The sequence below is a fragment of the Rana temporaria genome, chromosome 4 (genome assembly GCF_905171775.1).
Source record: "Rana temporaria chromosome 4, aRanTem1.1, whole genome shotgun sequence".
NCBI classification, from domain to species: domain Eukaryota; kingdom Metazoa; phylum Chordata; class Amphibia; order Anura; family Ranidae; genus Rana; species Rana temporaria.
This window is the reverse complement of record NC_053492.1, coordinates 374889919-374909374: the sequence shown is the minus strand read 5'-3', so window position 1 is coordinate 374909374 and position 19456 is coordinate 374889919. Positions and strand designations below refer to the sequence as shown.

The following is a 19456-nucleotide window of genomic DNA, read 5'->3' as shown; positions in this document are numbered from 1 at the left end:
GGCTTCCAGCCTCTGTTAAGCCCCCTCCTTACTGGCCCCCACAACCACAGATTAGGTTTGTGGGGAAGAGGCCCCTGTCCCCATCAACATGTTGAGGACGTGTGGCCTGGTATGGTTCAGGAGGGGTGATGTTCACTCATCCCCCTATTTCCTGGCCTTTCCGGGATGCGTGCTCAAATAAGGGTCTGGTATGGATTTCGGTGGGACCCCCATGCCTTTTTTTCCAAATTTTTTCTAGTGCCTGTAATGTTTTTTTTTCATTTAGCTGTCAGTGGGGAAGCACATTGACATCTGATGACTCATCCGTTGTTAAGGAAGCAGTGGCCTACTTCGTGCCCCACTCCTTAACAAACAGATGTTCACTATGCCCTAATTGGGCAAAGCTTTGCCCAATCAGCGCTTAGAATGCACTGTGCAGTGTACCGTGCATTGTGGGGCGTTCAGCAGGCGAACATCCAGTCGAACGACCTGCAAATTCAGATGTTCGGCTCGGACTGTACCCCCCACTCTAATGGCTACCTTCTTAGCATTCAAGCCATCCTCAATCTTCAGAAAATTGTAATAATTACATTTTGCATTTTGGTCGCTAAAATAGAACAGAAAGTTTTGTTTTAATTTAAGACCAACTCCAGGCAAAAAAGTGACTGCGGCACACCTGATTGGCTTTGTTCTGCTTCTCCCTTCTCCTCCCATTGCTCTGCTGTACAGTACACTGGAAATGGCTGATACCAAGCCAAATGTATTTAAACTTGCGCTTAGAAAATACATGATATTTTAGTTCACAAAGCAAAATGCTCTGCTCTAGGCCTCTGCCAATACATCCAATAGAAGAAATGTAGAGCAGAGCTCTGTATAGAGTATGTGGCTAAAAGGGATGAAACTTTGGGGAATTCTTTATCTCCCTGTATGTTCAGAACCAAGACGGGAATTTGTTGACACAATGTGGGTTCCCAAGATGTTTATGTTTTGCATACGTACAATGCAGATTTTAATACCAGATATGGAATTTACTTGTTAACCTTTGTGATATCTGGGGTACAGTATATAGGTTAGATGACCGGAGGACTCTGTGACAGGTTCTGAGACCATCTGCATGATATAAACAATAGGAGGACAATAACATAGCTAAACATTTAACAAAGTCACATGGTTCGGGGACATCTAAATATTTAATGTCCACTGTAGTGTCCTTTGCTATTTAAGGTTAGCAGTGTCCTCCAGAATGTCCTCTTCTGGAGGTGTTGGAGTGACTTCCTTCTGACCAGTCCCTCTGCCACTCAGGAACAGCCTTGTATATTTGTCAATACATAGTAGGGGGGCTGTGATTAACTGAAGTGGCAATTGTGATTTCATAGACCCCGTCTCTCCGCCTCAGTCAATCAGAGCCTGCCTAGTATTCACTGACCAAAATTTAAGGTGGTTCCTGAATGGCGGAGGGATAGAAACATCCAAATCTCTGTTGTTTCTGGCAGTAGAAAAAAGTCGTTCCTGAAGCCCCAGGAAGCTCAGGAAGAAGACACTGCTTATTGTATGCAGCAAATACTAATACAGTGGATTGTATCATCCCCAGTGGGCATATAGGTATGACATGAGTAGGGTCAGTTTTAATCAAGCTGACTCACAAAAAAATCTATCATGCAAATATTCCTGGAGTTCTAATTTAAACTTCCCCATCAGTTTCCTCCTTTCTTTTAAGCCCAACTGTAGGTAAAACATGTTAAAGGGAGGTGCTAAGGCAGGCGCATGTGACTTTTGGGATTAATACTGCTTTAAAGTTTTAGCAAACTTATCTGTGTTTTTGGGTGGTATTGTCCACTCTGAGGCCCCGTACACACGGCCGAGGAACTCGACGTGCCAAACACATCGAGTTCCTCGGCGTGTTCAGTCCTGGAGCCGCCGAGGAGCTCGGCGGGCCGAGTTCTCCCATAGAACAACGAGGAAATATAGAACATGTTCTCTATTTCCTCGCTGAGGTCCTCGTCGGCTTCCTCGGCCGAAAGTGTACACACGGCCGGGTTTCTCGGCGGAATTCAGCTTCCGACCGAGTTTCTGGCTGAATTCTGCCGAGAAACTCGGTCGTGTGTACGGGGCCTGAGAGACAGGACAAAAATCCAAAATGGGTAGGGTTAGCAGTACCCACCTATGTAATAGGTATGTATCTATGTATAGCGAAGGAACAAGGCCATCTCCCTAAGTAAGGCCTATGAACAGTGGCATCTCCCAAAGAAGCAACAATCATTTTAGAAAAATGAGAGCCATGATGGTGCATGCCACTTAAACCGGAAACTGAAGCCAAAATATATACAGGGGCACACAGCATACAGGGTGAAGTTTTCTGATTCTCATATAAGAGGAGCTGTACTTATGTATAGCACCTGGCTAAGTAGCACATGTGTTAGGAAAGGCATGAACCTTAATGCACCATGTTATTGCTGCTTCTATGGGAGATGCCCCTGTTCACTTTCAAGTTTGTAAAAGTCTTTATGCTTTTGCAATATATTTGAACTACACCATACTATATATATATATATTGTACATTATACCTTTGTTTTTTCTTCCTCAGCATGTGGGCTGTCAGACCATTTCATTTTCAGGAAATCTTCTTTTGGCAAGACATGCTGGTGCTCATTTTCATCCTCAATGCCTGAATTCTGCAGCAAACTGGATGAAGACAAGTCCTCTTCACTGGATAAATATACATAGTGTATTAATAACGTATTTATTGTAAATATAACGTCTAAAATATTTTCAAATTTAGTTCTCTAAATCTTTATGTATCTTTAAATCATGCTTTATCTTACTAAGAAATTTTCCATGAAGAACCAGACATGGTTATATTCAGTATATTACTAAAATATTACTTTAGACAAAACTTTTTATTCAGATACTGTATGTATATGAACTTAATAAATTGATCTGATATTAATTTTAAATTGTAGAAATATAATATATAGAGACGCCCCATACAGACTGTTTTCCCTGCTTAATAAAAAAAGAACATTGATTGTTTTTCTACTTTTCTCCATCAATGAAAGTAAAAGAATGTGCTAGAAAACAATGCATTGGGTACAATTTACTAAAGCAGAGAATTTTTACCTAGAACATTTACTGCTCACTAAGTTTAGTTATGCTTTGCACACTTTAATTATCCAATCATATGTAAAGGGACATTGGATTTTGACCTCCTACTTCCAGCAAACCTCTGTTTTTTTTTTTTTTTAGCAAGCAATAAGGAGTAAATCATAATTAACAGTGGGAAGGGACCGGTGTCCTGCAATGTTTTCCATTAGAGGGATTTTACAGGCAAGACAAATAGTCAAAAAAATTCTGGACTTGGGATCTTAGACCATGGAATGTCTAAAATGCAACTGAGGGGTGGGCATCACAGCAAACAAATACTAACGGGCTCACCTAACAAAGGTCAAAGCAAAAGCTTAAAAGTCAGACAGCAACCTGAAGCACCTTACATGCCATACTGTCATTACATTAGACCTGAATATTCACCTGGTAGAACTTAACAAACATGTGAACAGAAGTCCAGGTGCAGCCCTGCAAATCTGGGAAGCAAATGACTGAAGCTGAAAATCCCATGAAGCACTGACAGATCTGCTAGAGTGCTCCTAAACAGAGCTGGAAAGAACCTGATGCCGCATACACACCATCACTTTATGTGATGAAAAAAAACGACACTTTCTGTGAAGTTAATAATGACGTTTTTGAAACTTCAATTTTCAAAGACGAAGTTGCCTACACACCATCGTTTTCTCACAATGGTCTTGCAAAGTGAGGTTACGTTCCACCACGTTTTACCATTGAAGCTTGCTTCATAAGTAGCTTCTGGGCATGCGTGGATGAAAAAACGTCTTAGAAAACGATGTTTTTTGCTACACACGGTCAATTTCTGTGAAGTAAAAAGTGCACTTTTGAAAAACGACACATAAAATTGAAGCATGCTTCAATTTTTTTTGGTCGTTTTTTACAAGACATAAAACAACGTTTTCCCCCACACACAGTCAATTAAAGTGACGTTTTTAAAAACGACATTTTTTTTCATCACATAAAGTGATGGTGTGTACGCGGCATGACACTTTATTATAGGCTTGAATGATGACTTGCCTAATCCACCTGGCAATAGTGGAACAACAGGCAGAATGCCCCCTATGGGGACCCTCAGGAATAACAAAGAATGAATCCAATTGTTTAAAAAACTGCTGCCAGGACATTATACAGCACATATCACATCCAAACAGTAAAGAGAAATTTCCTTGGAATGTTTCAGAGCATAACTAAAACAGGGCACAAGCACAATTTCCTGGTTAAGGTGATAGAAAAGAACCACCTTGGGAAGAAAGGGGGTCTCAATACAAGATTATCCCATATTCCGCATTTGCCGTCGTATAAGGCAGCTGGGCCTATAAGATGACCCCGTAATATTCAATTCAAAACGGTGGTTTTGTGCTTTATTCACCGTATAAGACGACCCCCTCCTGAGATGACCCCCTTGTGCAGTAATAACGTTGTTACGAAGCCGGGCCGCAGCCCGCTGGGTGCTCTGTAATGCTTTATGTAATTCAGTATATGCGCCGGTCAGCCAATCCCGGCAGGTGATGCACTCTGTTGATGACTACAGAGCCTGCTAAGCCTGCTCGGATTGGAGTAACAACCTCTGCCAATCTGAGCAGGCTACATAATGTAGCCTGCTCGGATTGGCAGAGGTTGTTACTCCAAGCCAAGCAGGCTTAGCAGGCTCTAGTCATCAACAGAGTGCATCGCCCTCTGGGATTGGCTGAGCGGTGCATATACTGACTACATACAGCTTTACAGAGCACCCGGCGGGCTGATATCAATCGGGCAGCTGCTTCACCCGGCGTATAAGACGAACCCCGGTTTTTGGCTGTGTAGTTCCAGTGTAAAGGGTCATCTTATACGCCGGAAAATACGATATATATATATCCCAAAGACCCAAAGGGCCTTGTATGGACAGGGGTGGCATACAGCTGATGAGTCATCATCCATTGTTAAGGACGACCGGCTGGCTTCCCGGCCAATTTCTTAGTTACCAGCTATTTGTCAAAAAACAGCGTGGGGTTTGCATGTTTTTTTACTCTCTGGTCCATTTGCGAATTGGACTCAAGAACTTTTTTTAAACTAAATTTACCAGCAAACTTTTTTTGTGGTAAATACTGCATAATCGTTATTTTTTTTTTTTTTTTTTATGGATCAGACTTAATTTACTGCATGCAAAAACGTATGCAATAACTTATGCAAATGAGTCACGTGACCACGTTACATTAGTGAATTGACCCCATAAACATTCAAATAGAACCCATATAACATACACCCTCACTCTTCTACATGGTGAAATTGTTTTATAAAACTGTAAGAAGTCAATAAAAAAATATAAGTACATATCAAATTAATGTTTCTTACCCCTGACATTCTGTATCACATTCTCCAGGAGGAGAAGTGTCCTCAGACTTTTTCCATCCAATTACGTATTTGCTATGAGACTCCTGCCTTTGGAAAGATTTCTTTTGCATACCGCCATGGGGAACAATGTACACTTTTGAAGTATCCAATGTTCCACTGTTTTTAGGACATTGTGATGAAGGGCTTCCTGAATGGCGTGACCCACTGCAATGTCAAGAAAAACAAATTAATGTTTTGAAATACTAATTATTGCACAATACTCAAATTGAATAGTAAAATGACTCGCACACAAATGTTATTTTTTTTTTTCACAGCATAAACTAGAGGAACCTTTTGCATAGCTAGTAGTAGGAAGTCACACTTCACTAGACTTGGGCTGGGCCGATGAATAGGCAGAAGAGGCACCTGCCCTAGGCACTAGAATAGAGGCTGGACACAGTTGGGACTAGAGCCTGTTCTTGCACTATCCATTTATAAACTTTGCAGTGGTTATACCTGCGCAATCAGTGAAGCTCTATTGTCGGAGTGACAGCTTGCCTTGCTCTGTATTTACAACGCTGATAGGGCTTCCAAAATGCAGAGTGCAGTTGATCAGCCATCGCAGTTGCAGCAAAGCTCCACTGAAGAAATTTGCTCTCCCCAGTGTAATCTGCAGGGCTGGGTGTCAGTGTCAATCATGGGAGTTATATAAGCAGGATGTCTTTTATGAAGACCTTCATACACAACAAAGAGGGACTCAAAGAGGGAATTTAAGAGGTATGGAGTGAAACTGGGCAAAGGGAACTGCATCAAAGGCTATCATTAGGCCCAGAGCCCTCCTGCAGAAGCAAACTTAGGGGTGCCATTCTGGCCTCAGAGTCTCCATATGTTTGCTTAGGGAGGCAGTTTCCTCCTAACGGGGGAAGGTTCTTTTTTAGTTGGGCTCCAAAAAAAATTTTTGTCCAAAATTACCCCCTGGTATGCCAGAGGGTGTGAGATCTGAAAAACACACTTTGGAAAGTTGATTATCCAGCTGCTACTTTGAAAAAACTGAATAGTCCTGTGGACGTTGGCAGATAAGGTTGTGGCCGAGAAGTCCTTCAAATCGGAGGTCACCCAGGTAACTTATGACATGTGTGCCCTGGGTTCTAAGAAGTTCATAAGCAGGGTAAGCACTTTCATGCTGCAAATTGTTAGTCTCTCACGACAAAACGCAAAGGGCTGGATTCAGATACCATGGTGTATCTATCCGCCCGGCGTAAAGTATCTCAGATACGTTACGCCGCCGTAATTTAGGGCGCAGGTTCTGTATTCAGAAACAACTTGCACCCTTAGTTACGGCGGCGTAACGTATCTGTGTCGGCATAAGCCCGCCTAATTCAAATGTGGATGATGTGGGCGTGTTTTATGTATATTAACTGTGACCCCACGTATTTGACGTTTTTTTTTACGAACAGCGCATGCGCCATTCGTGAAAAGATCCCAGTGCGCATGCTCGAAATTCCGCCACAAATCGTCATTGCTTTCGCCTACACACAGATCCAGCCATTCAAAAAATATATAAATAAAACACTGATCCACACTGTACAGATCACAAGTCTGGTAATAATGATTTTAGTGTATTTTTAATGAAAATATAATATTAATGGTTGGGGGGAGAGTCAGGTAGGCTATACGGGGCACTGTGAATTCTAACAGCAGCCCTGTATAAAAAATAAATAAATAAATGCCTGTAAACACACTTTAGGAGGTAACAAACCCACAATGAGCAAAGCACTGACTCTGTAGCCTTTGATTGGAAAGTTAAAAGGGGCCAATCAACATTTTCAGGGTCACAGGGAATTTTGTAAAGGTTACTCCCTGGGTTCTCATGGTGTAAACATGGTGGCCTATATCAGGGCATGCAGCAATTTAAGAGTCAAGATTACACCAACAAAAGAAAAACAACAATCCTTAAAATTTGAATATGATATTCTGTTACATGTAGACAGTCAAAACTATTTAACCACTTCATTACTGGGCACTTAAACCCCCTTCGTGCCCAGACCAATTTTCAGCGCTGACGCATTTTGAATGACAATTGCGCGGTCATACAACACTGTACCCAAATTATATTTTTATAATTTTTTTCCCACAAATAGAGCTTTCTTTTGGTGTTATTTGATCACCTCTGCGTTTTTTTTTTTTGCGCTATAAACATAAAAAACAGAAAATTTTGAAAAAAACTCAATATTTTTTACTTTTTGTTATAATAATATCCCAATTTTTTTTATAAAAATAAATACATTTCCCTCAGTTTAGGGCGATACGTATTCTTCTACATATTTTTGTTAAAAAAAAAAATCGCAATAAGCGTATATTGATTGGTTTGCGCAAAAGTTATAGCGCCTACAAAATAGGGGATAGATTTATGATTTTTTTTTTTTTACTAGTAATGGTGGCGATCTGAGATGTTTTTGTCAGGCCTGCGATATTGCGGCGGACGTATCGGACACTTTTGACACAATTTTGGGACCATTCACATTTATACAGCGATCAGTGCTATAAAAATGCACTATATACTGTATAAATGTGACTGGCAGTGAAGGGGTTAACACTAGGGGGTGAGGAAGGGGTTAAATGTATTCCCTGGGTGTGTTCTTACTGTGTGGGGGGAGGGGACTGACTGGGGAAGGTGACCGATGCTGTGTCCCTATGTAAAGGGACACAGATCGGTCTCCTCTCTCCCTGACAGGACGTGGAGCTCCGTGTTTACACACAGAGCTCCACGTCCCTGCTGTGTCACCGACGATCGCGGGTGTCTGGCGGACATCACGGCCGCCTGGCACACGCATTGGCTCCAGAGCGATGCACCAGGCACGTTGTTTCCCCGCTGCACGCCCCCAGCGGCGCACACGGGGAATGACAACAATAGGACGTCCAAAGACGTCCGCTTGGCACTTGAGAGCCGCGCTGTGGACGTCTTTCGTCCATAGCGCGGATCCCAAGTGGTTAAAAGTAAAGGATCAGTAGTATATTGGTTAAATATAACCAATGGCTGATCTAAAAAATCTTGAAGTCAAAGATTTTGACGTCAACTTGAAATAAGATATGACAGTGAAACAAGCCTAGATCAGAAATGTAGCAAAGGGTTCAATCTGAGACAAAAAAGATGGGAAACAAGTTAGGTAAGAACTCGGTGGCACCATTATGCTCCTAAGGTTGTATATGAATACTGACACATGCTTCCAGCACTTACTACATGATGAAAACCTCTAAAACCAAAAAAGCAAGGAAGACTGCCTGGATCTAAAAAGCCTATAAGGACTTGATTCGGGAATAGAGCTGCAAAATTAAACATAGGAGACTGAGCAAAACTAATAGGAAAAGGGAGCAAATGAGACATGAGTAACCCAGCAGACATTCACAGATTGTGTAGTGGTTTCATACATCATTTATTTCTTTATTATGTGTGGAACTGAAAAAAAAAAAAAAAAAAAAAGGAAACCCCAACTAAAGTCTTGCTTTTTATTATTGTCATGCAGTCAGGCTGCATACCAAGTAAAGAATATGTCAGTTATTATTATCATTATTGTTATTTTTATTATTGTGTTAAGTGCTACACAGCAGAATGTTTAGTGGCTTGTACGTAATTCCTTTCTTTAAAGTCTGGGGCTAAAATTGTTTTTATCCTTCAACTAAATTTATGGTTTTTATTACTGTTATGCTGTCTGGCTGCATAACAAGTAAAGAATGTTAGTTTTTATTATTATTAATATTATTGTTATTATAAATATATGTCAGTGCTTTACATCTACATAAAGTTGTTTGTACTTGCGGCATGTTGGAGATCATGACTGCTGCTCTCACACATAAGGTAGAAGGATGGTTCTTCAGTGGTCTGACATGTCCCCCTGCACAGTGCTTGAATATGCAATGCTGAAGTGTGAATGTTAATAATTAGGTGTGTCAGATCACTGAAGAGCTGGGCTGCCTTGAAAAGGGATTTACTTTATATCCCTTGAAGCATTCCACATTTTGTCATGTTACAAGCAAAAACGTAAATGTATTTTATTGGGATTTTATTTGGTAGACTAACACAAAGTTGCACATACCGTATTTATCGGGCTATAACGCGCCCTGGCGTATAGCGCGCACCCCCGAACTTGAAGGAAGATTCCTGCAAAAAAAAAAAAATACTTACAGTTTGGATGCCCCTCGTCGGTGTCTTGCCCGTCGTCCATCGCGTCCTGCCCGTCGTCCATCGCATCCATCGGCGGCCTCGTCCGGTCTGGCGTCCTTCTGCAACCATCCCCGCTCGATCCTTGCTTCTTGCGCTGTGTTCGAACCACTGTGCCGACATTTACCGAGCGGAGTACACTCGAGTATAGTCGGGCAGGCTCTGCCCCTCTCACTTAAAGGACGTACAGGACGCGACCGCGAGAGGAGCCGAGCCTGCCCGACTATACCCGAGTGTACTGCGCTCGGTATATGTCGGCGCAGTGGTTCGAACAAAGCGCGGGAAGCGGGTATCGGCGTATATCACGCACCCATGATTTTGCTCTGATTTTCAGGGCAAAAAAGTGCACGGTATACGCCGATATATACGATAATTGTGAAATGGAAGGAAAATTATAAATGTTTTTCAAATTTCTTTACAAATAAATATGTGAAAAGTGTGGCCATCATTTGTATTCAGCCCCCTTTACTCTGTTACCCCTAACTAAAATCTAGTGGAACCAATTGCCTTCAGAAGTCACCTAATTAGAATGGAGTCCACCTGTGTGTAATTTAATCTCAGTATAATTACAGCTGTTCTCTGAAGCCCTCAGAGTTTTTTTTATAGAGAACCTTAGTGAACAAACAGCATCATAATAGCCAAGGTACACACCAGACAGGTTGGGATAAGGTTGTGCAGAAGTTTAAGGCAGGGTTAGGTTATAAAAAAAATCCCAACCTTTGAACATCTTACGGAGCACTGTTCAATCCATCATCTGAAAATGGAAAGAGTATGGCACAACTGCAAACCTACCAAGACATGGCCGTCCACTAAAACTGACAGGCGGGGCAAGAAGAGCATTAATCCGAAAAGCAGCCAAGAGGTCCATGGTAACTCTGGAGGAGCTGCAGAGATCCACAGCTCAGGTGGGAGAATCTGTCCACAAGACAACTATTAGTCGTGCACTCCACAAATCTGGTCTTTATGGAAGAGTGGCAAGAAGAAAGCCATTGTTGAAAGAAAGCAAAAAGAAGTACAATTTGCAGTCAGATGAGACCAAACATACTATCTCAACGTGAAACATGGTGGTGGCAGCATCATGGTGTGGGGATGATTTTCTTCAGCAGCAACAGGGAAGCTGGTAAGAGTTGATGAGAAGATGGTTGGAGCCAAATACAAGGCAATCTTAGAAGAAAACCTGTTAGGCCCTGTACACACGATCGGACCAAACCGATGAAAACGGACTGAAGTTCAGTTTCATTGGTCCAAACCGACCGTGTGTGGGCCCCATCGGTCAGTTATCCTTCGGTCCAAAAATTTAGAACTTGCTTTAAAATTCAACCGATGGACGCCTAACCGATAGGTCAAAACCGATGGTTAGTAGTACGCAAAAGCATCGGTTCCAAACCCGCGCATGCTCAGAATCAAGTCGACGCATGCTTGGAAGCATTGAACTTCATTTTTCTCAGCACGTTGTTGTGTTTTACGTCACCGCGATGGACTTAATCGGTTTTTGAACTGATGGTGTGTAGGCACATCAGACCATCAGTCTGCATTATCGGTTAACCGATGAAAACGGTCCTTCGGACCATTCTCATCGGATGGACCAACCGTGTGTACGCGGCCTCATGCCCCGTACACACCATCACTTTATGTGATGAAAAAAAACGAAGTTTTTAAAAACGTCACTTTAATTGACCGTGTGTGGGGGAAAACGTAGTTTTATGTCTTCTAAATAACAACCAAAAAAAAATTGAAGCATGCTTCAATTTTATGTGTCGTTTTTCAAAACGTCGTTTTTTACTTCACAGAAATTGACCGTGTGTAGCAAAAAACGTCGTTTAAAAAGAAGTTTTTACACCCGCGCATGCCCAGAAGCTACTTATGAAGCGAGCTTCAATGGAAAAAGTGGTGAGAACGTAACCTCGCTTTGCTAGAACTTTGTGAGAAAAACGATGGTGTGTAGGCAACTTCGTCTTTGAAAATTGAAGTTTCAAAAACGTCGTTTTTCACTTCACAGAAAATGTCGTTTTTTTTCATCACATAAAGTGATGGTGTGTATGCGGCATTAGAGTCTAAAAAAGACTTAAGACTGGGGTGGAGGTTCGCCTTCCAGCAGGACAACGACCCTAAACATAGAGCCAGAGCTACAATGAAATGGTTTAGATCAAAGCACATTCATGTGTTGGAATGGCCCAGTCAAAGTCCAGATCTAAATCCAATTGAGAATCTGTGGCAAGACTTAAAAATTGCTGTTCACAGACGCTCTCCATCCAATCCGATAGAGCTTGAGCTATTTTGCAAAGAAGAATGGGCGAAAATGTCACTCTCTAGATGTGCAAAGCTGGTAGAGATATACCCAAAAAGACTTGCAGCAGTAATTTCAGCAAAAGGTGCTTGGTTTTAACAAAGTATTGAATCAGGGGGCTGGATACAAATGCACTCTACACTTTTAACATATTTATTTATTTAAAAAAAATGAAAACCATTTATCTTTTTCCTTCCACTTGATAATTATGTGCCACTTTGTGTTGGTCTATCAAATAAAAACCCAATAAAATACATTTACTTTCTTTGCTGTAACATGACAAAATGTGGAAGATACTTTTTTAAAGGAACTATATACCTGCACTGACAAATTCTTTGTATGGTTTTCAACCTGACTGCACAACAGTAATAAACATCATGACTTAAAACTATTTTTATTCAGGTAAATAAAATAATATTGCATAATGATATTTTTTAAGCAAACAGGTGAAACTTTAGGCTCATTTTCACATTTTACAAGCTTCTATAGAGAATGTTCATCTAGCTTGATGAATCAGGTAAAGCTGTTCTCCTTTTGAATACTAAATCATATGCAAGGGATTTAAAATCATTTTTTTATTTCTGTTATTCATATGATGGGATGATTGAAGAGAACATTTGAGCATCAGTTGTACTAAGAGGAGATTTTATACTCAGTTAGTAAATCAGCCCTATGACCTCATTCACCAAATTCTTACAACATAAACATGCAGTGGAGTTCCTTGTTTGGGTGCGTGTAAAAAAGGGAACATGCCTAATTTAGGGTTCCTTAAAAAGAAATGAGGCTTTGTTTAGCTAAATGGAGTGTATATAGATAAAAGGAAGATGGTCTGGCTACAGCAATGTGGCAGGGAGCTCCTATGCTTATCTCATTATTACACTCTGGCACATGACAAGTAAGTGTAACGTATTAATTACATTTCTGTGCCATCTGCTCCGAAATACTGTACAGCACTGTGAAAACCCTGCTGTGAGTGCAATGGTACCATTAGGCGATCACTTCCAGTCCCTGAACATTAATAGAAGTGAAGTAGTTGGCAAGATAGAAGTCTGTGAGACATATTACTTCAATGCAAATAATGTGAAAATGAAAACTGTATCTCACAAAGGTTAGCATGAAGGTAGATGTAATTAACACCTGTGACAGGAAGTCAGGTAAATCTGTGGGTGTTGTCACAGACGGGACATACATTTCTGCCTTGTTTAGACAATACACCAATTGTTATTAGGTGTCGGCTGCAAAAGTAGCCAGGAAAGGTTTAAGGGCGTTGGAAAACTTCAGCTGTTCAGAATGAGGCAATTAAGGCCTCTATAAGTAATCCAGAGGATTACCAATGATTTGTTGCATCCTGAGGCTTTCTGAGTGAAGGAGAGCAGTAGCTGAAAGTCTTCTGAGGAGGTGAGGAGGTGATTGATTTTTCTGTGTGATAAAAATCAAAAGACTATTGTTTTTCTGCTGTATGACCAGCAGTGTATGCCCAGCACTAGGCTGTGCCAGACTCCCTAGATAGGTTCCTGTGTGGTGAAGGTAGACGCCCCAAGTGGCCAGGGTTAATTTTATGTTTGATTTTGTTTATGCTGTTTGGATGCTTGCGCTTGTTTCCAGCAAGTTGGAAGAATAAACCAAAATCTTTGTTTTCAACCGTCTTCGACTGCCTGTCTGTATAAATTCAGTGTGTAGTGAACCCATCCAGGGGGTCACACACCCCGCTACCGAGCTAACCCCTTACACACCTTATACTTTCTTCCTCCAATTCTTCCTTAACATAATTACCAAGACAAGTGTGATGCCTCTCTGCCACTGTAAAGTCCTAAACCTATTTTGATAGCTACTAGTTAAAGTAATACATGACAGACAGCATGGGGCAAAAGTCAAAGGAAGAAGACACTGCAGGGCAAGCTTCATAGGGTTCAGTGGTGGTTAAAACTGTAAGCAAATGCACTGGCATTGGGGTGCCATACACAGCTGTGTACCAAGGACAGGGTGGTGGCAGAAGTCCCCCAGTAAAGAGATGAATTGCATACATGTAGGCATAGGTGTGCGCAGCCTATAGCATTAGGATGTGCACCCCAAAGCTCAAACACACTCATTGGGCCAGATTCATCAAGAGATACGACGGCGGATCTCCTGATCCGCCGTCGTATCTCTGAGATCCGACGGTCGGATCTATGCGACTGATTCATAAGAATCAGTTCCGCATAGATCTCCCTTAGATCCGACTGGTGTAAGTGACTTACACCGTCGGATCTTAGGCTGCAATCTCCCGCCGGCCGCTAGGTGTCGCCTCGGTCTTTTACGCGTCGGATATGCAAATGAGGAGAACCGCCGATTCAGAAACGAACGCCCGCCCGTCGTTTTTTTTTTACGTCGTATGCGTTCGGCTTTTTCCGGCGGATAGTTACCCCTGCTATATGAGGGGTAGCTAATGTTAAGTATGGCCGTCGTTCCCGCGCCGAGTTTCAAATTTTTATGTCGTTTGCGTAAGTCGGTCTGGAATACAGATGGCCGCAATTGACGTTGCCGCCGAAAACAATGACGTCCTAGCGACGTCATTTGGAGCATGCGCACTGGGAAATTTCGCTGGCGGCGCAGTTAAATCAGCGTGGGAACGCGCCTGATTTAAATTGTACACTCCCCCTGGCCGCGGAATTTGAATTCCGCCGGGGGAGTTACGATCCGCCGGTGCAAGTTTCGAGGTAAGTGCTTTGTGAATACTGCACTAGCCTCGCTAAATTGCACCGGTGGATCGTAAATCAGATAGATTACGCGGATCTAAAGATCCGCTAATCTATGTGAATCTAGCCCATTATCTTCATTCAGAAAGAGAAGAGGCCAGTAAATTACATACTTACTTACCGGCCCCTTCCCCCACTCAATCTAAAACATCCCCACAGCAACAACCAGCGGGAGAGGAGAGGAGAGGAGGGAAGCCAGAAGTACCGTAGGGAGAAAAGGAGGAGCTAGGGCAGCAGGGGAAATGTGTGCTGCACTGGGTAATTAGGGTGTGCCTGGGCACACCTGGACACCCTGTGCGCACGCCTATGCATGTAGGTTAATTGGGTGACTGCATAGTTCAGTGTTTCTTAACCCTTTTCCAGTCAAGGCACCCTTTAAAATTCTGCACAGTCTCGAGGCACCTCATTTTGAAATGTAAAACACTAAACTAAGATTTTTTTACGTATTGCAACAGCATCCAACATTAGAGGCGATTTATTCTTTAAGAGCAAATACACTTTTGCACACTGGTACTGACTAGTATTCCAGCTTTTTTGTTCCTTTTTCTTCATTTTCTCTGCCCCACACAGCTAACACGACCCCAGTGCTGACATTTTTAACGCCCATTTTTCTCGTCGAGAAAAATGCTCTGGAGCATACACACGACCGTTTTTCACGACCAATTAAAAAAATTTTTCTCGTCATATAAAACAGTCGTGTGTACGCGGCATAAATCTTTTGCTAACATTCATTGTTGGAGTTTTTGTGACGCACAAAAAAACTTTGTAATTAAAAAACATTATCTGCTCTAGGTGCAAAATACACTAGATGCACCACTTGCTGACCATGTTTGGTAGGATGTTTCTTCAATGCCATGTTTCTCCTCTTGAAGACACTATGCCTCAGGAATTGGAAATGTATTTTTCACTTGGCACTAATGCTTTCTGTTGAGTGAGCTGTTTATACTAAACTCCTTTTAACCTCTACTTGGTTTGTATATATAATTCTCTCTCTCTGCATAGCCTTGCTTCATCTAGCATTGCCTTGTTATTTTGTACACTGGTTTCTCATTTGCATTTAGCTTTGCTGCATGCATATTTATGAGAAAGATTATGTTTCTTTCTGTCTGTATATATTTTAATGAAATAGCCTCATACCTCTTTGTCTCTTGTTTTTCTTTTAGCATAAGCTAAAAAATAACCAATATCTATTGGAGATGTGGGAATGATTATTGCTCCTGCTTATAGTTGATATATTTTAATCATTTTGGAAGCCATAAGGCAATAGGTTAAAGGGGTTGTAAAGGTAATTTATTTTTTTACCTTAATGCATCCTATGCATTAAGGTAAAAAAACATCTGACAGCACCGGCTCCACCCGAGCCCCCGTTTTACTTACCTGACCGTTCGAAATTCCCGGGCGCGTGCTTGTCATCCTGTTCGGGTCCCAGCCTGGCCGTTGATTGGCTAGGCTGGGCAGATTGATAGCAGCGCAGCCATTGGCTGGCGCTGCTGTCAATCACAGCGGATGACGCGGCGCGACGGGGGGCAGGGCCGAGTGATACAGTCGGTGGCTATGGCCGCCGCTGTATCACAGGAGCGTGCTTGCAAAAGCTTTCCACCATGCTCGCTCGCTCGCTCGCATGAAGGTAGAAGGCTTTTGCGAGGAGGAGCCGAGTCAGCCGCCGAGGGACCCCAGAAGAGCTGCACAGTGGAGGTAAGTATAACATGTTTGTTATTTTAAAAAAAATGTTCCTTTAACCACTTCCCGCCCGGCCTATGGCCGATTTACGTCCGGGAAGTGGTTATGAAATCCTGACAGGACGTTCCAGAACGTCCTGCAGGATTTCATGCCGCGCGCGCCCGTGGGGGCGCGCATCGCGGCGATCGGTGATGCGGGGTGTCAGTCTGACACCCTGCATCTCCGATCTCGGTAAAGAGCCTCCGGCGGAGACTCTTTACCACGTGATCAGCCGTGTCCAACCACGGCTGATCACGATGTAAACAGGAAGAGCCGTTGATGGCTCTTCCTCCTCGCGTCTGACAGACGCGAGTAGAGGATAGCCGATCGGCGGCTCTCCTGACAGGGGGGGTTCGCGCTGATTGGTTATCAGCGCAGCCCCCCCTCGGATCGCCACACTGGACCACCAGGGATGCCCACCCTGGACCACCAGGGTGGGCAAAAAAAAAAACAAAAAAAAAAAGTTTAAAAAAAAAAAAAAAAAAAAGCATAAAGAAAAAAGATGCCAGTCAGTGCCCACAAATGGGCACTGACTGGCAACAATCAGTGCTGCCACCCCAGTGTCCATCAGCGCCACCCCAGTGTCCATCAGCGCCACCCCAGTGTCCATCAGCGCCACCCCAGTGTCCATCAGCGCCACCCCACAGTGCCCATCCATGCCCAGTGCCCACCTAGCAGTGCCCATCTGTGCCACCCATAAGTATACATCAGTGCCGCCCATGAGTGCCCATCTGTGCCGCCTATGTGTGCCCATCAGTGCCGCCTATGTGTGCCCATCAGTGCTGCCTATGTGTGCCCATCAGTGCCGCCTATGTGTGCCCATCAGTGCCGCCTGTGTGCCCATCAGTGCCGCCTATGTGTGCCCATCAGTGCCGCCTATGTGTGCCCATCAGTGTCGCATACCAGCGCCACCAATCAGTGCCACCTCATCTGTGCCCGTCAGTACTACCTCATCGATGTCCATCAGTGCCATCTCATCGGTGCCCATTAGTGCCGCCATATCAGTGCCCGTAATTGAAAGAGAAAACTTATTTACAAAAAAATTAACAGAAAAAAATAAAAACGTATTTTTTTTTCCAAATTTTCAGCCTTTTTTTAGTTGTTGCGCAAAAAAAATAAATCGCAGAGGTGATCAAATACCACCAAAAGAAAGCTCTATTTGTGGGGGAAAAAAGGACGCCAATTTTGTTTGGGTACAGTGTAGCATGACCGCGCAATTGCCATTCAAAGTGCGACAGTGCTGAAAGCTGAAAATTGGCTTGGGCGGGAAGCTGCGTAAGTACCTGGTATGGAAGTGGTTAATATTAAAGGGAAAATACAAACATTTTCTACATATTTTCCTTCTTAGAAGGCCAACCTAAGGAAAAAAAAACCAATCCTGCAGTGGAGTCCCTGTGCAGTGCAAGGGTAATTACTTGTTTACTCTATGGGAGGGAGGGATACTTATCTTACTCCTTAGGTTCACCCATTTTAAAATACAGTGACAAATTAGCTTATGTGTCATTATTGGGTTACTATTCACACTGGGAAGAAATAGCTGGCACATAACTATAAAAAAAAAAGTTAGTGTTTTTGTGTAGCGCTCTCCTAGGTAGGTGCTAGAGTGAGTGTATATATTTTTTGGATTCTCTGCTTGACAGGGAGACAGCTAGTCAAATTTATATGCTGTTATATGTCTGTTTATATGTCTGCTTAACAGAAATCTGTGATTGTTTAGCAGAGTCTGTTCAATGTGCTCTGGTGCTGCTCATGCTGTCTTGAAGTTTCACACTGGTCTAGTAGCTATGGAAGGTACTGAAAAGTGGGAGGAAACCTTGCAGATGAGAGCATGGATGTACAGCCCTGGCCAATTAGAAGGGGATGAAAATGAGAGAACCCCCCAGTGGGGTTTTTAGGCAGCAAAATAGAGCAAATTGGCGAAATGTATAATAAAAAGTTTTATTGTAAACATTTTATAGGATCATAAACAGTTGAGATATGAGCTCTGGTATAAAATCTTGTACAAAATACACACACAGAAATGCAAGCATATAGATTGTCATACAACTAGACATTCGCCATGTACAAGTTTGAGACAAATTCTGACGCGTTTCAACCCCTTGATGGGGTCTTCTTCAGAGGTTTTTGATGCTGCTGTAACGAGATGCATGGGTAAACAAACTTTTCTCCTACAGATTGCTGAAGAAGAAATATAGAAATAGGTTGCATAGTTACCAATTTACTGCGTGTGAGCATGAGTGACTTGAACCAGAGTTTTCTTGAAAATGTAGTCCACAGAGGATCCTAGATTCTTCCCTTCCTCACACATTCTCTCACATTCTTCACAGTCCTCCCTCACCTATTTCTGTTTACTCTCCTTTTTTTTCCATGAGGACATTTTATCACCTCACAGGTTGGGCCATTTCTTCCCTTCTTTCTATTTCTATTTTTTCCTTTTCTTTTTTCTATGTGCCTGTTGTCTTATGATGTTGCAATTTTTGAGTGTTTTCGGTTTATTTACTTCACCATACAAGATATCTGCTTTTGTATATTTAATTAATAATCGTAGTAACTAGTCCAATTATGTACTTAGTCGTAATGGATGATTTAACTTTATATGCACCAGCTAGTATTGATCCTTTTGATGCATGCTTTAAACGTAAATCTACTACCCCATTGACATCTTGCTCTGTCTGTTCACCCATACATGTATATAAACAAGTAAAAGTAAAAATATCAATAATAATTTTGACAATATAAGTTTAGATTGAAATACCAAATTTATTACCATGAAACTTTTAATCAATTGTTATATATACAGTACAACATTCTGCCGTAGGTGCCGGTATCCCCCTTTCCTTTCCCTTCCCTTTTCTCATGCCGGGTGCTGTGTGGACTCTCTCTCCACACACTGACTCCCTATAAGCCACATGGGACGTCCCTCTTTGAAGCTTCGTGCTTCGGGTCCCCGCCTGGTTTGGGAGGCTCATCTAGGATCCTCTGTGGACTACATTTTAAAGAAAACTCTGGTTCAAGTCACTCATGCTCACACGCAGTAAATTGGTAACTATGCAACCTATTTCTATATTTCTTCTTCAGTAATCTGTA

General features: G+C 42.4%; 1 protein-coding gene across 3 annotated transcripts in view; it reads right to left on the bottom strand.

Annotated features, from left to right (window-relative positions):
* The window catches only part of SIPA1L2 (signal induced proliferation associated 1 like 2), a 255388-nt gene that overhangs the window by 52904 nt on the left and 183028 nt on the right, over positions 1-19456 (bottom strand). For all 3 annotated transcript variants that reach the window (XM_040350983.1, XM_040350984.1, XM_040350985.1), the window contains 2 exons: positions 5431-5634; positions 2544-2685 (listed from right to left, as the gene is read on the bottom strand). In XM_040350983.1, coding sequence (XP_040206917.1) covers positions 2544-2685; positions 5431-5634 — 346 coding nt within the window. The remainder of the gene's footprint in view (positions 1-2543; positions 2686-5430; positions 5635-19456) is intronic.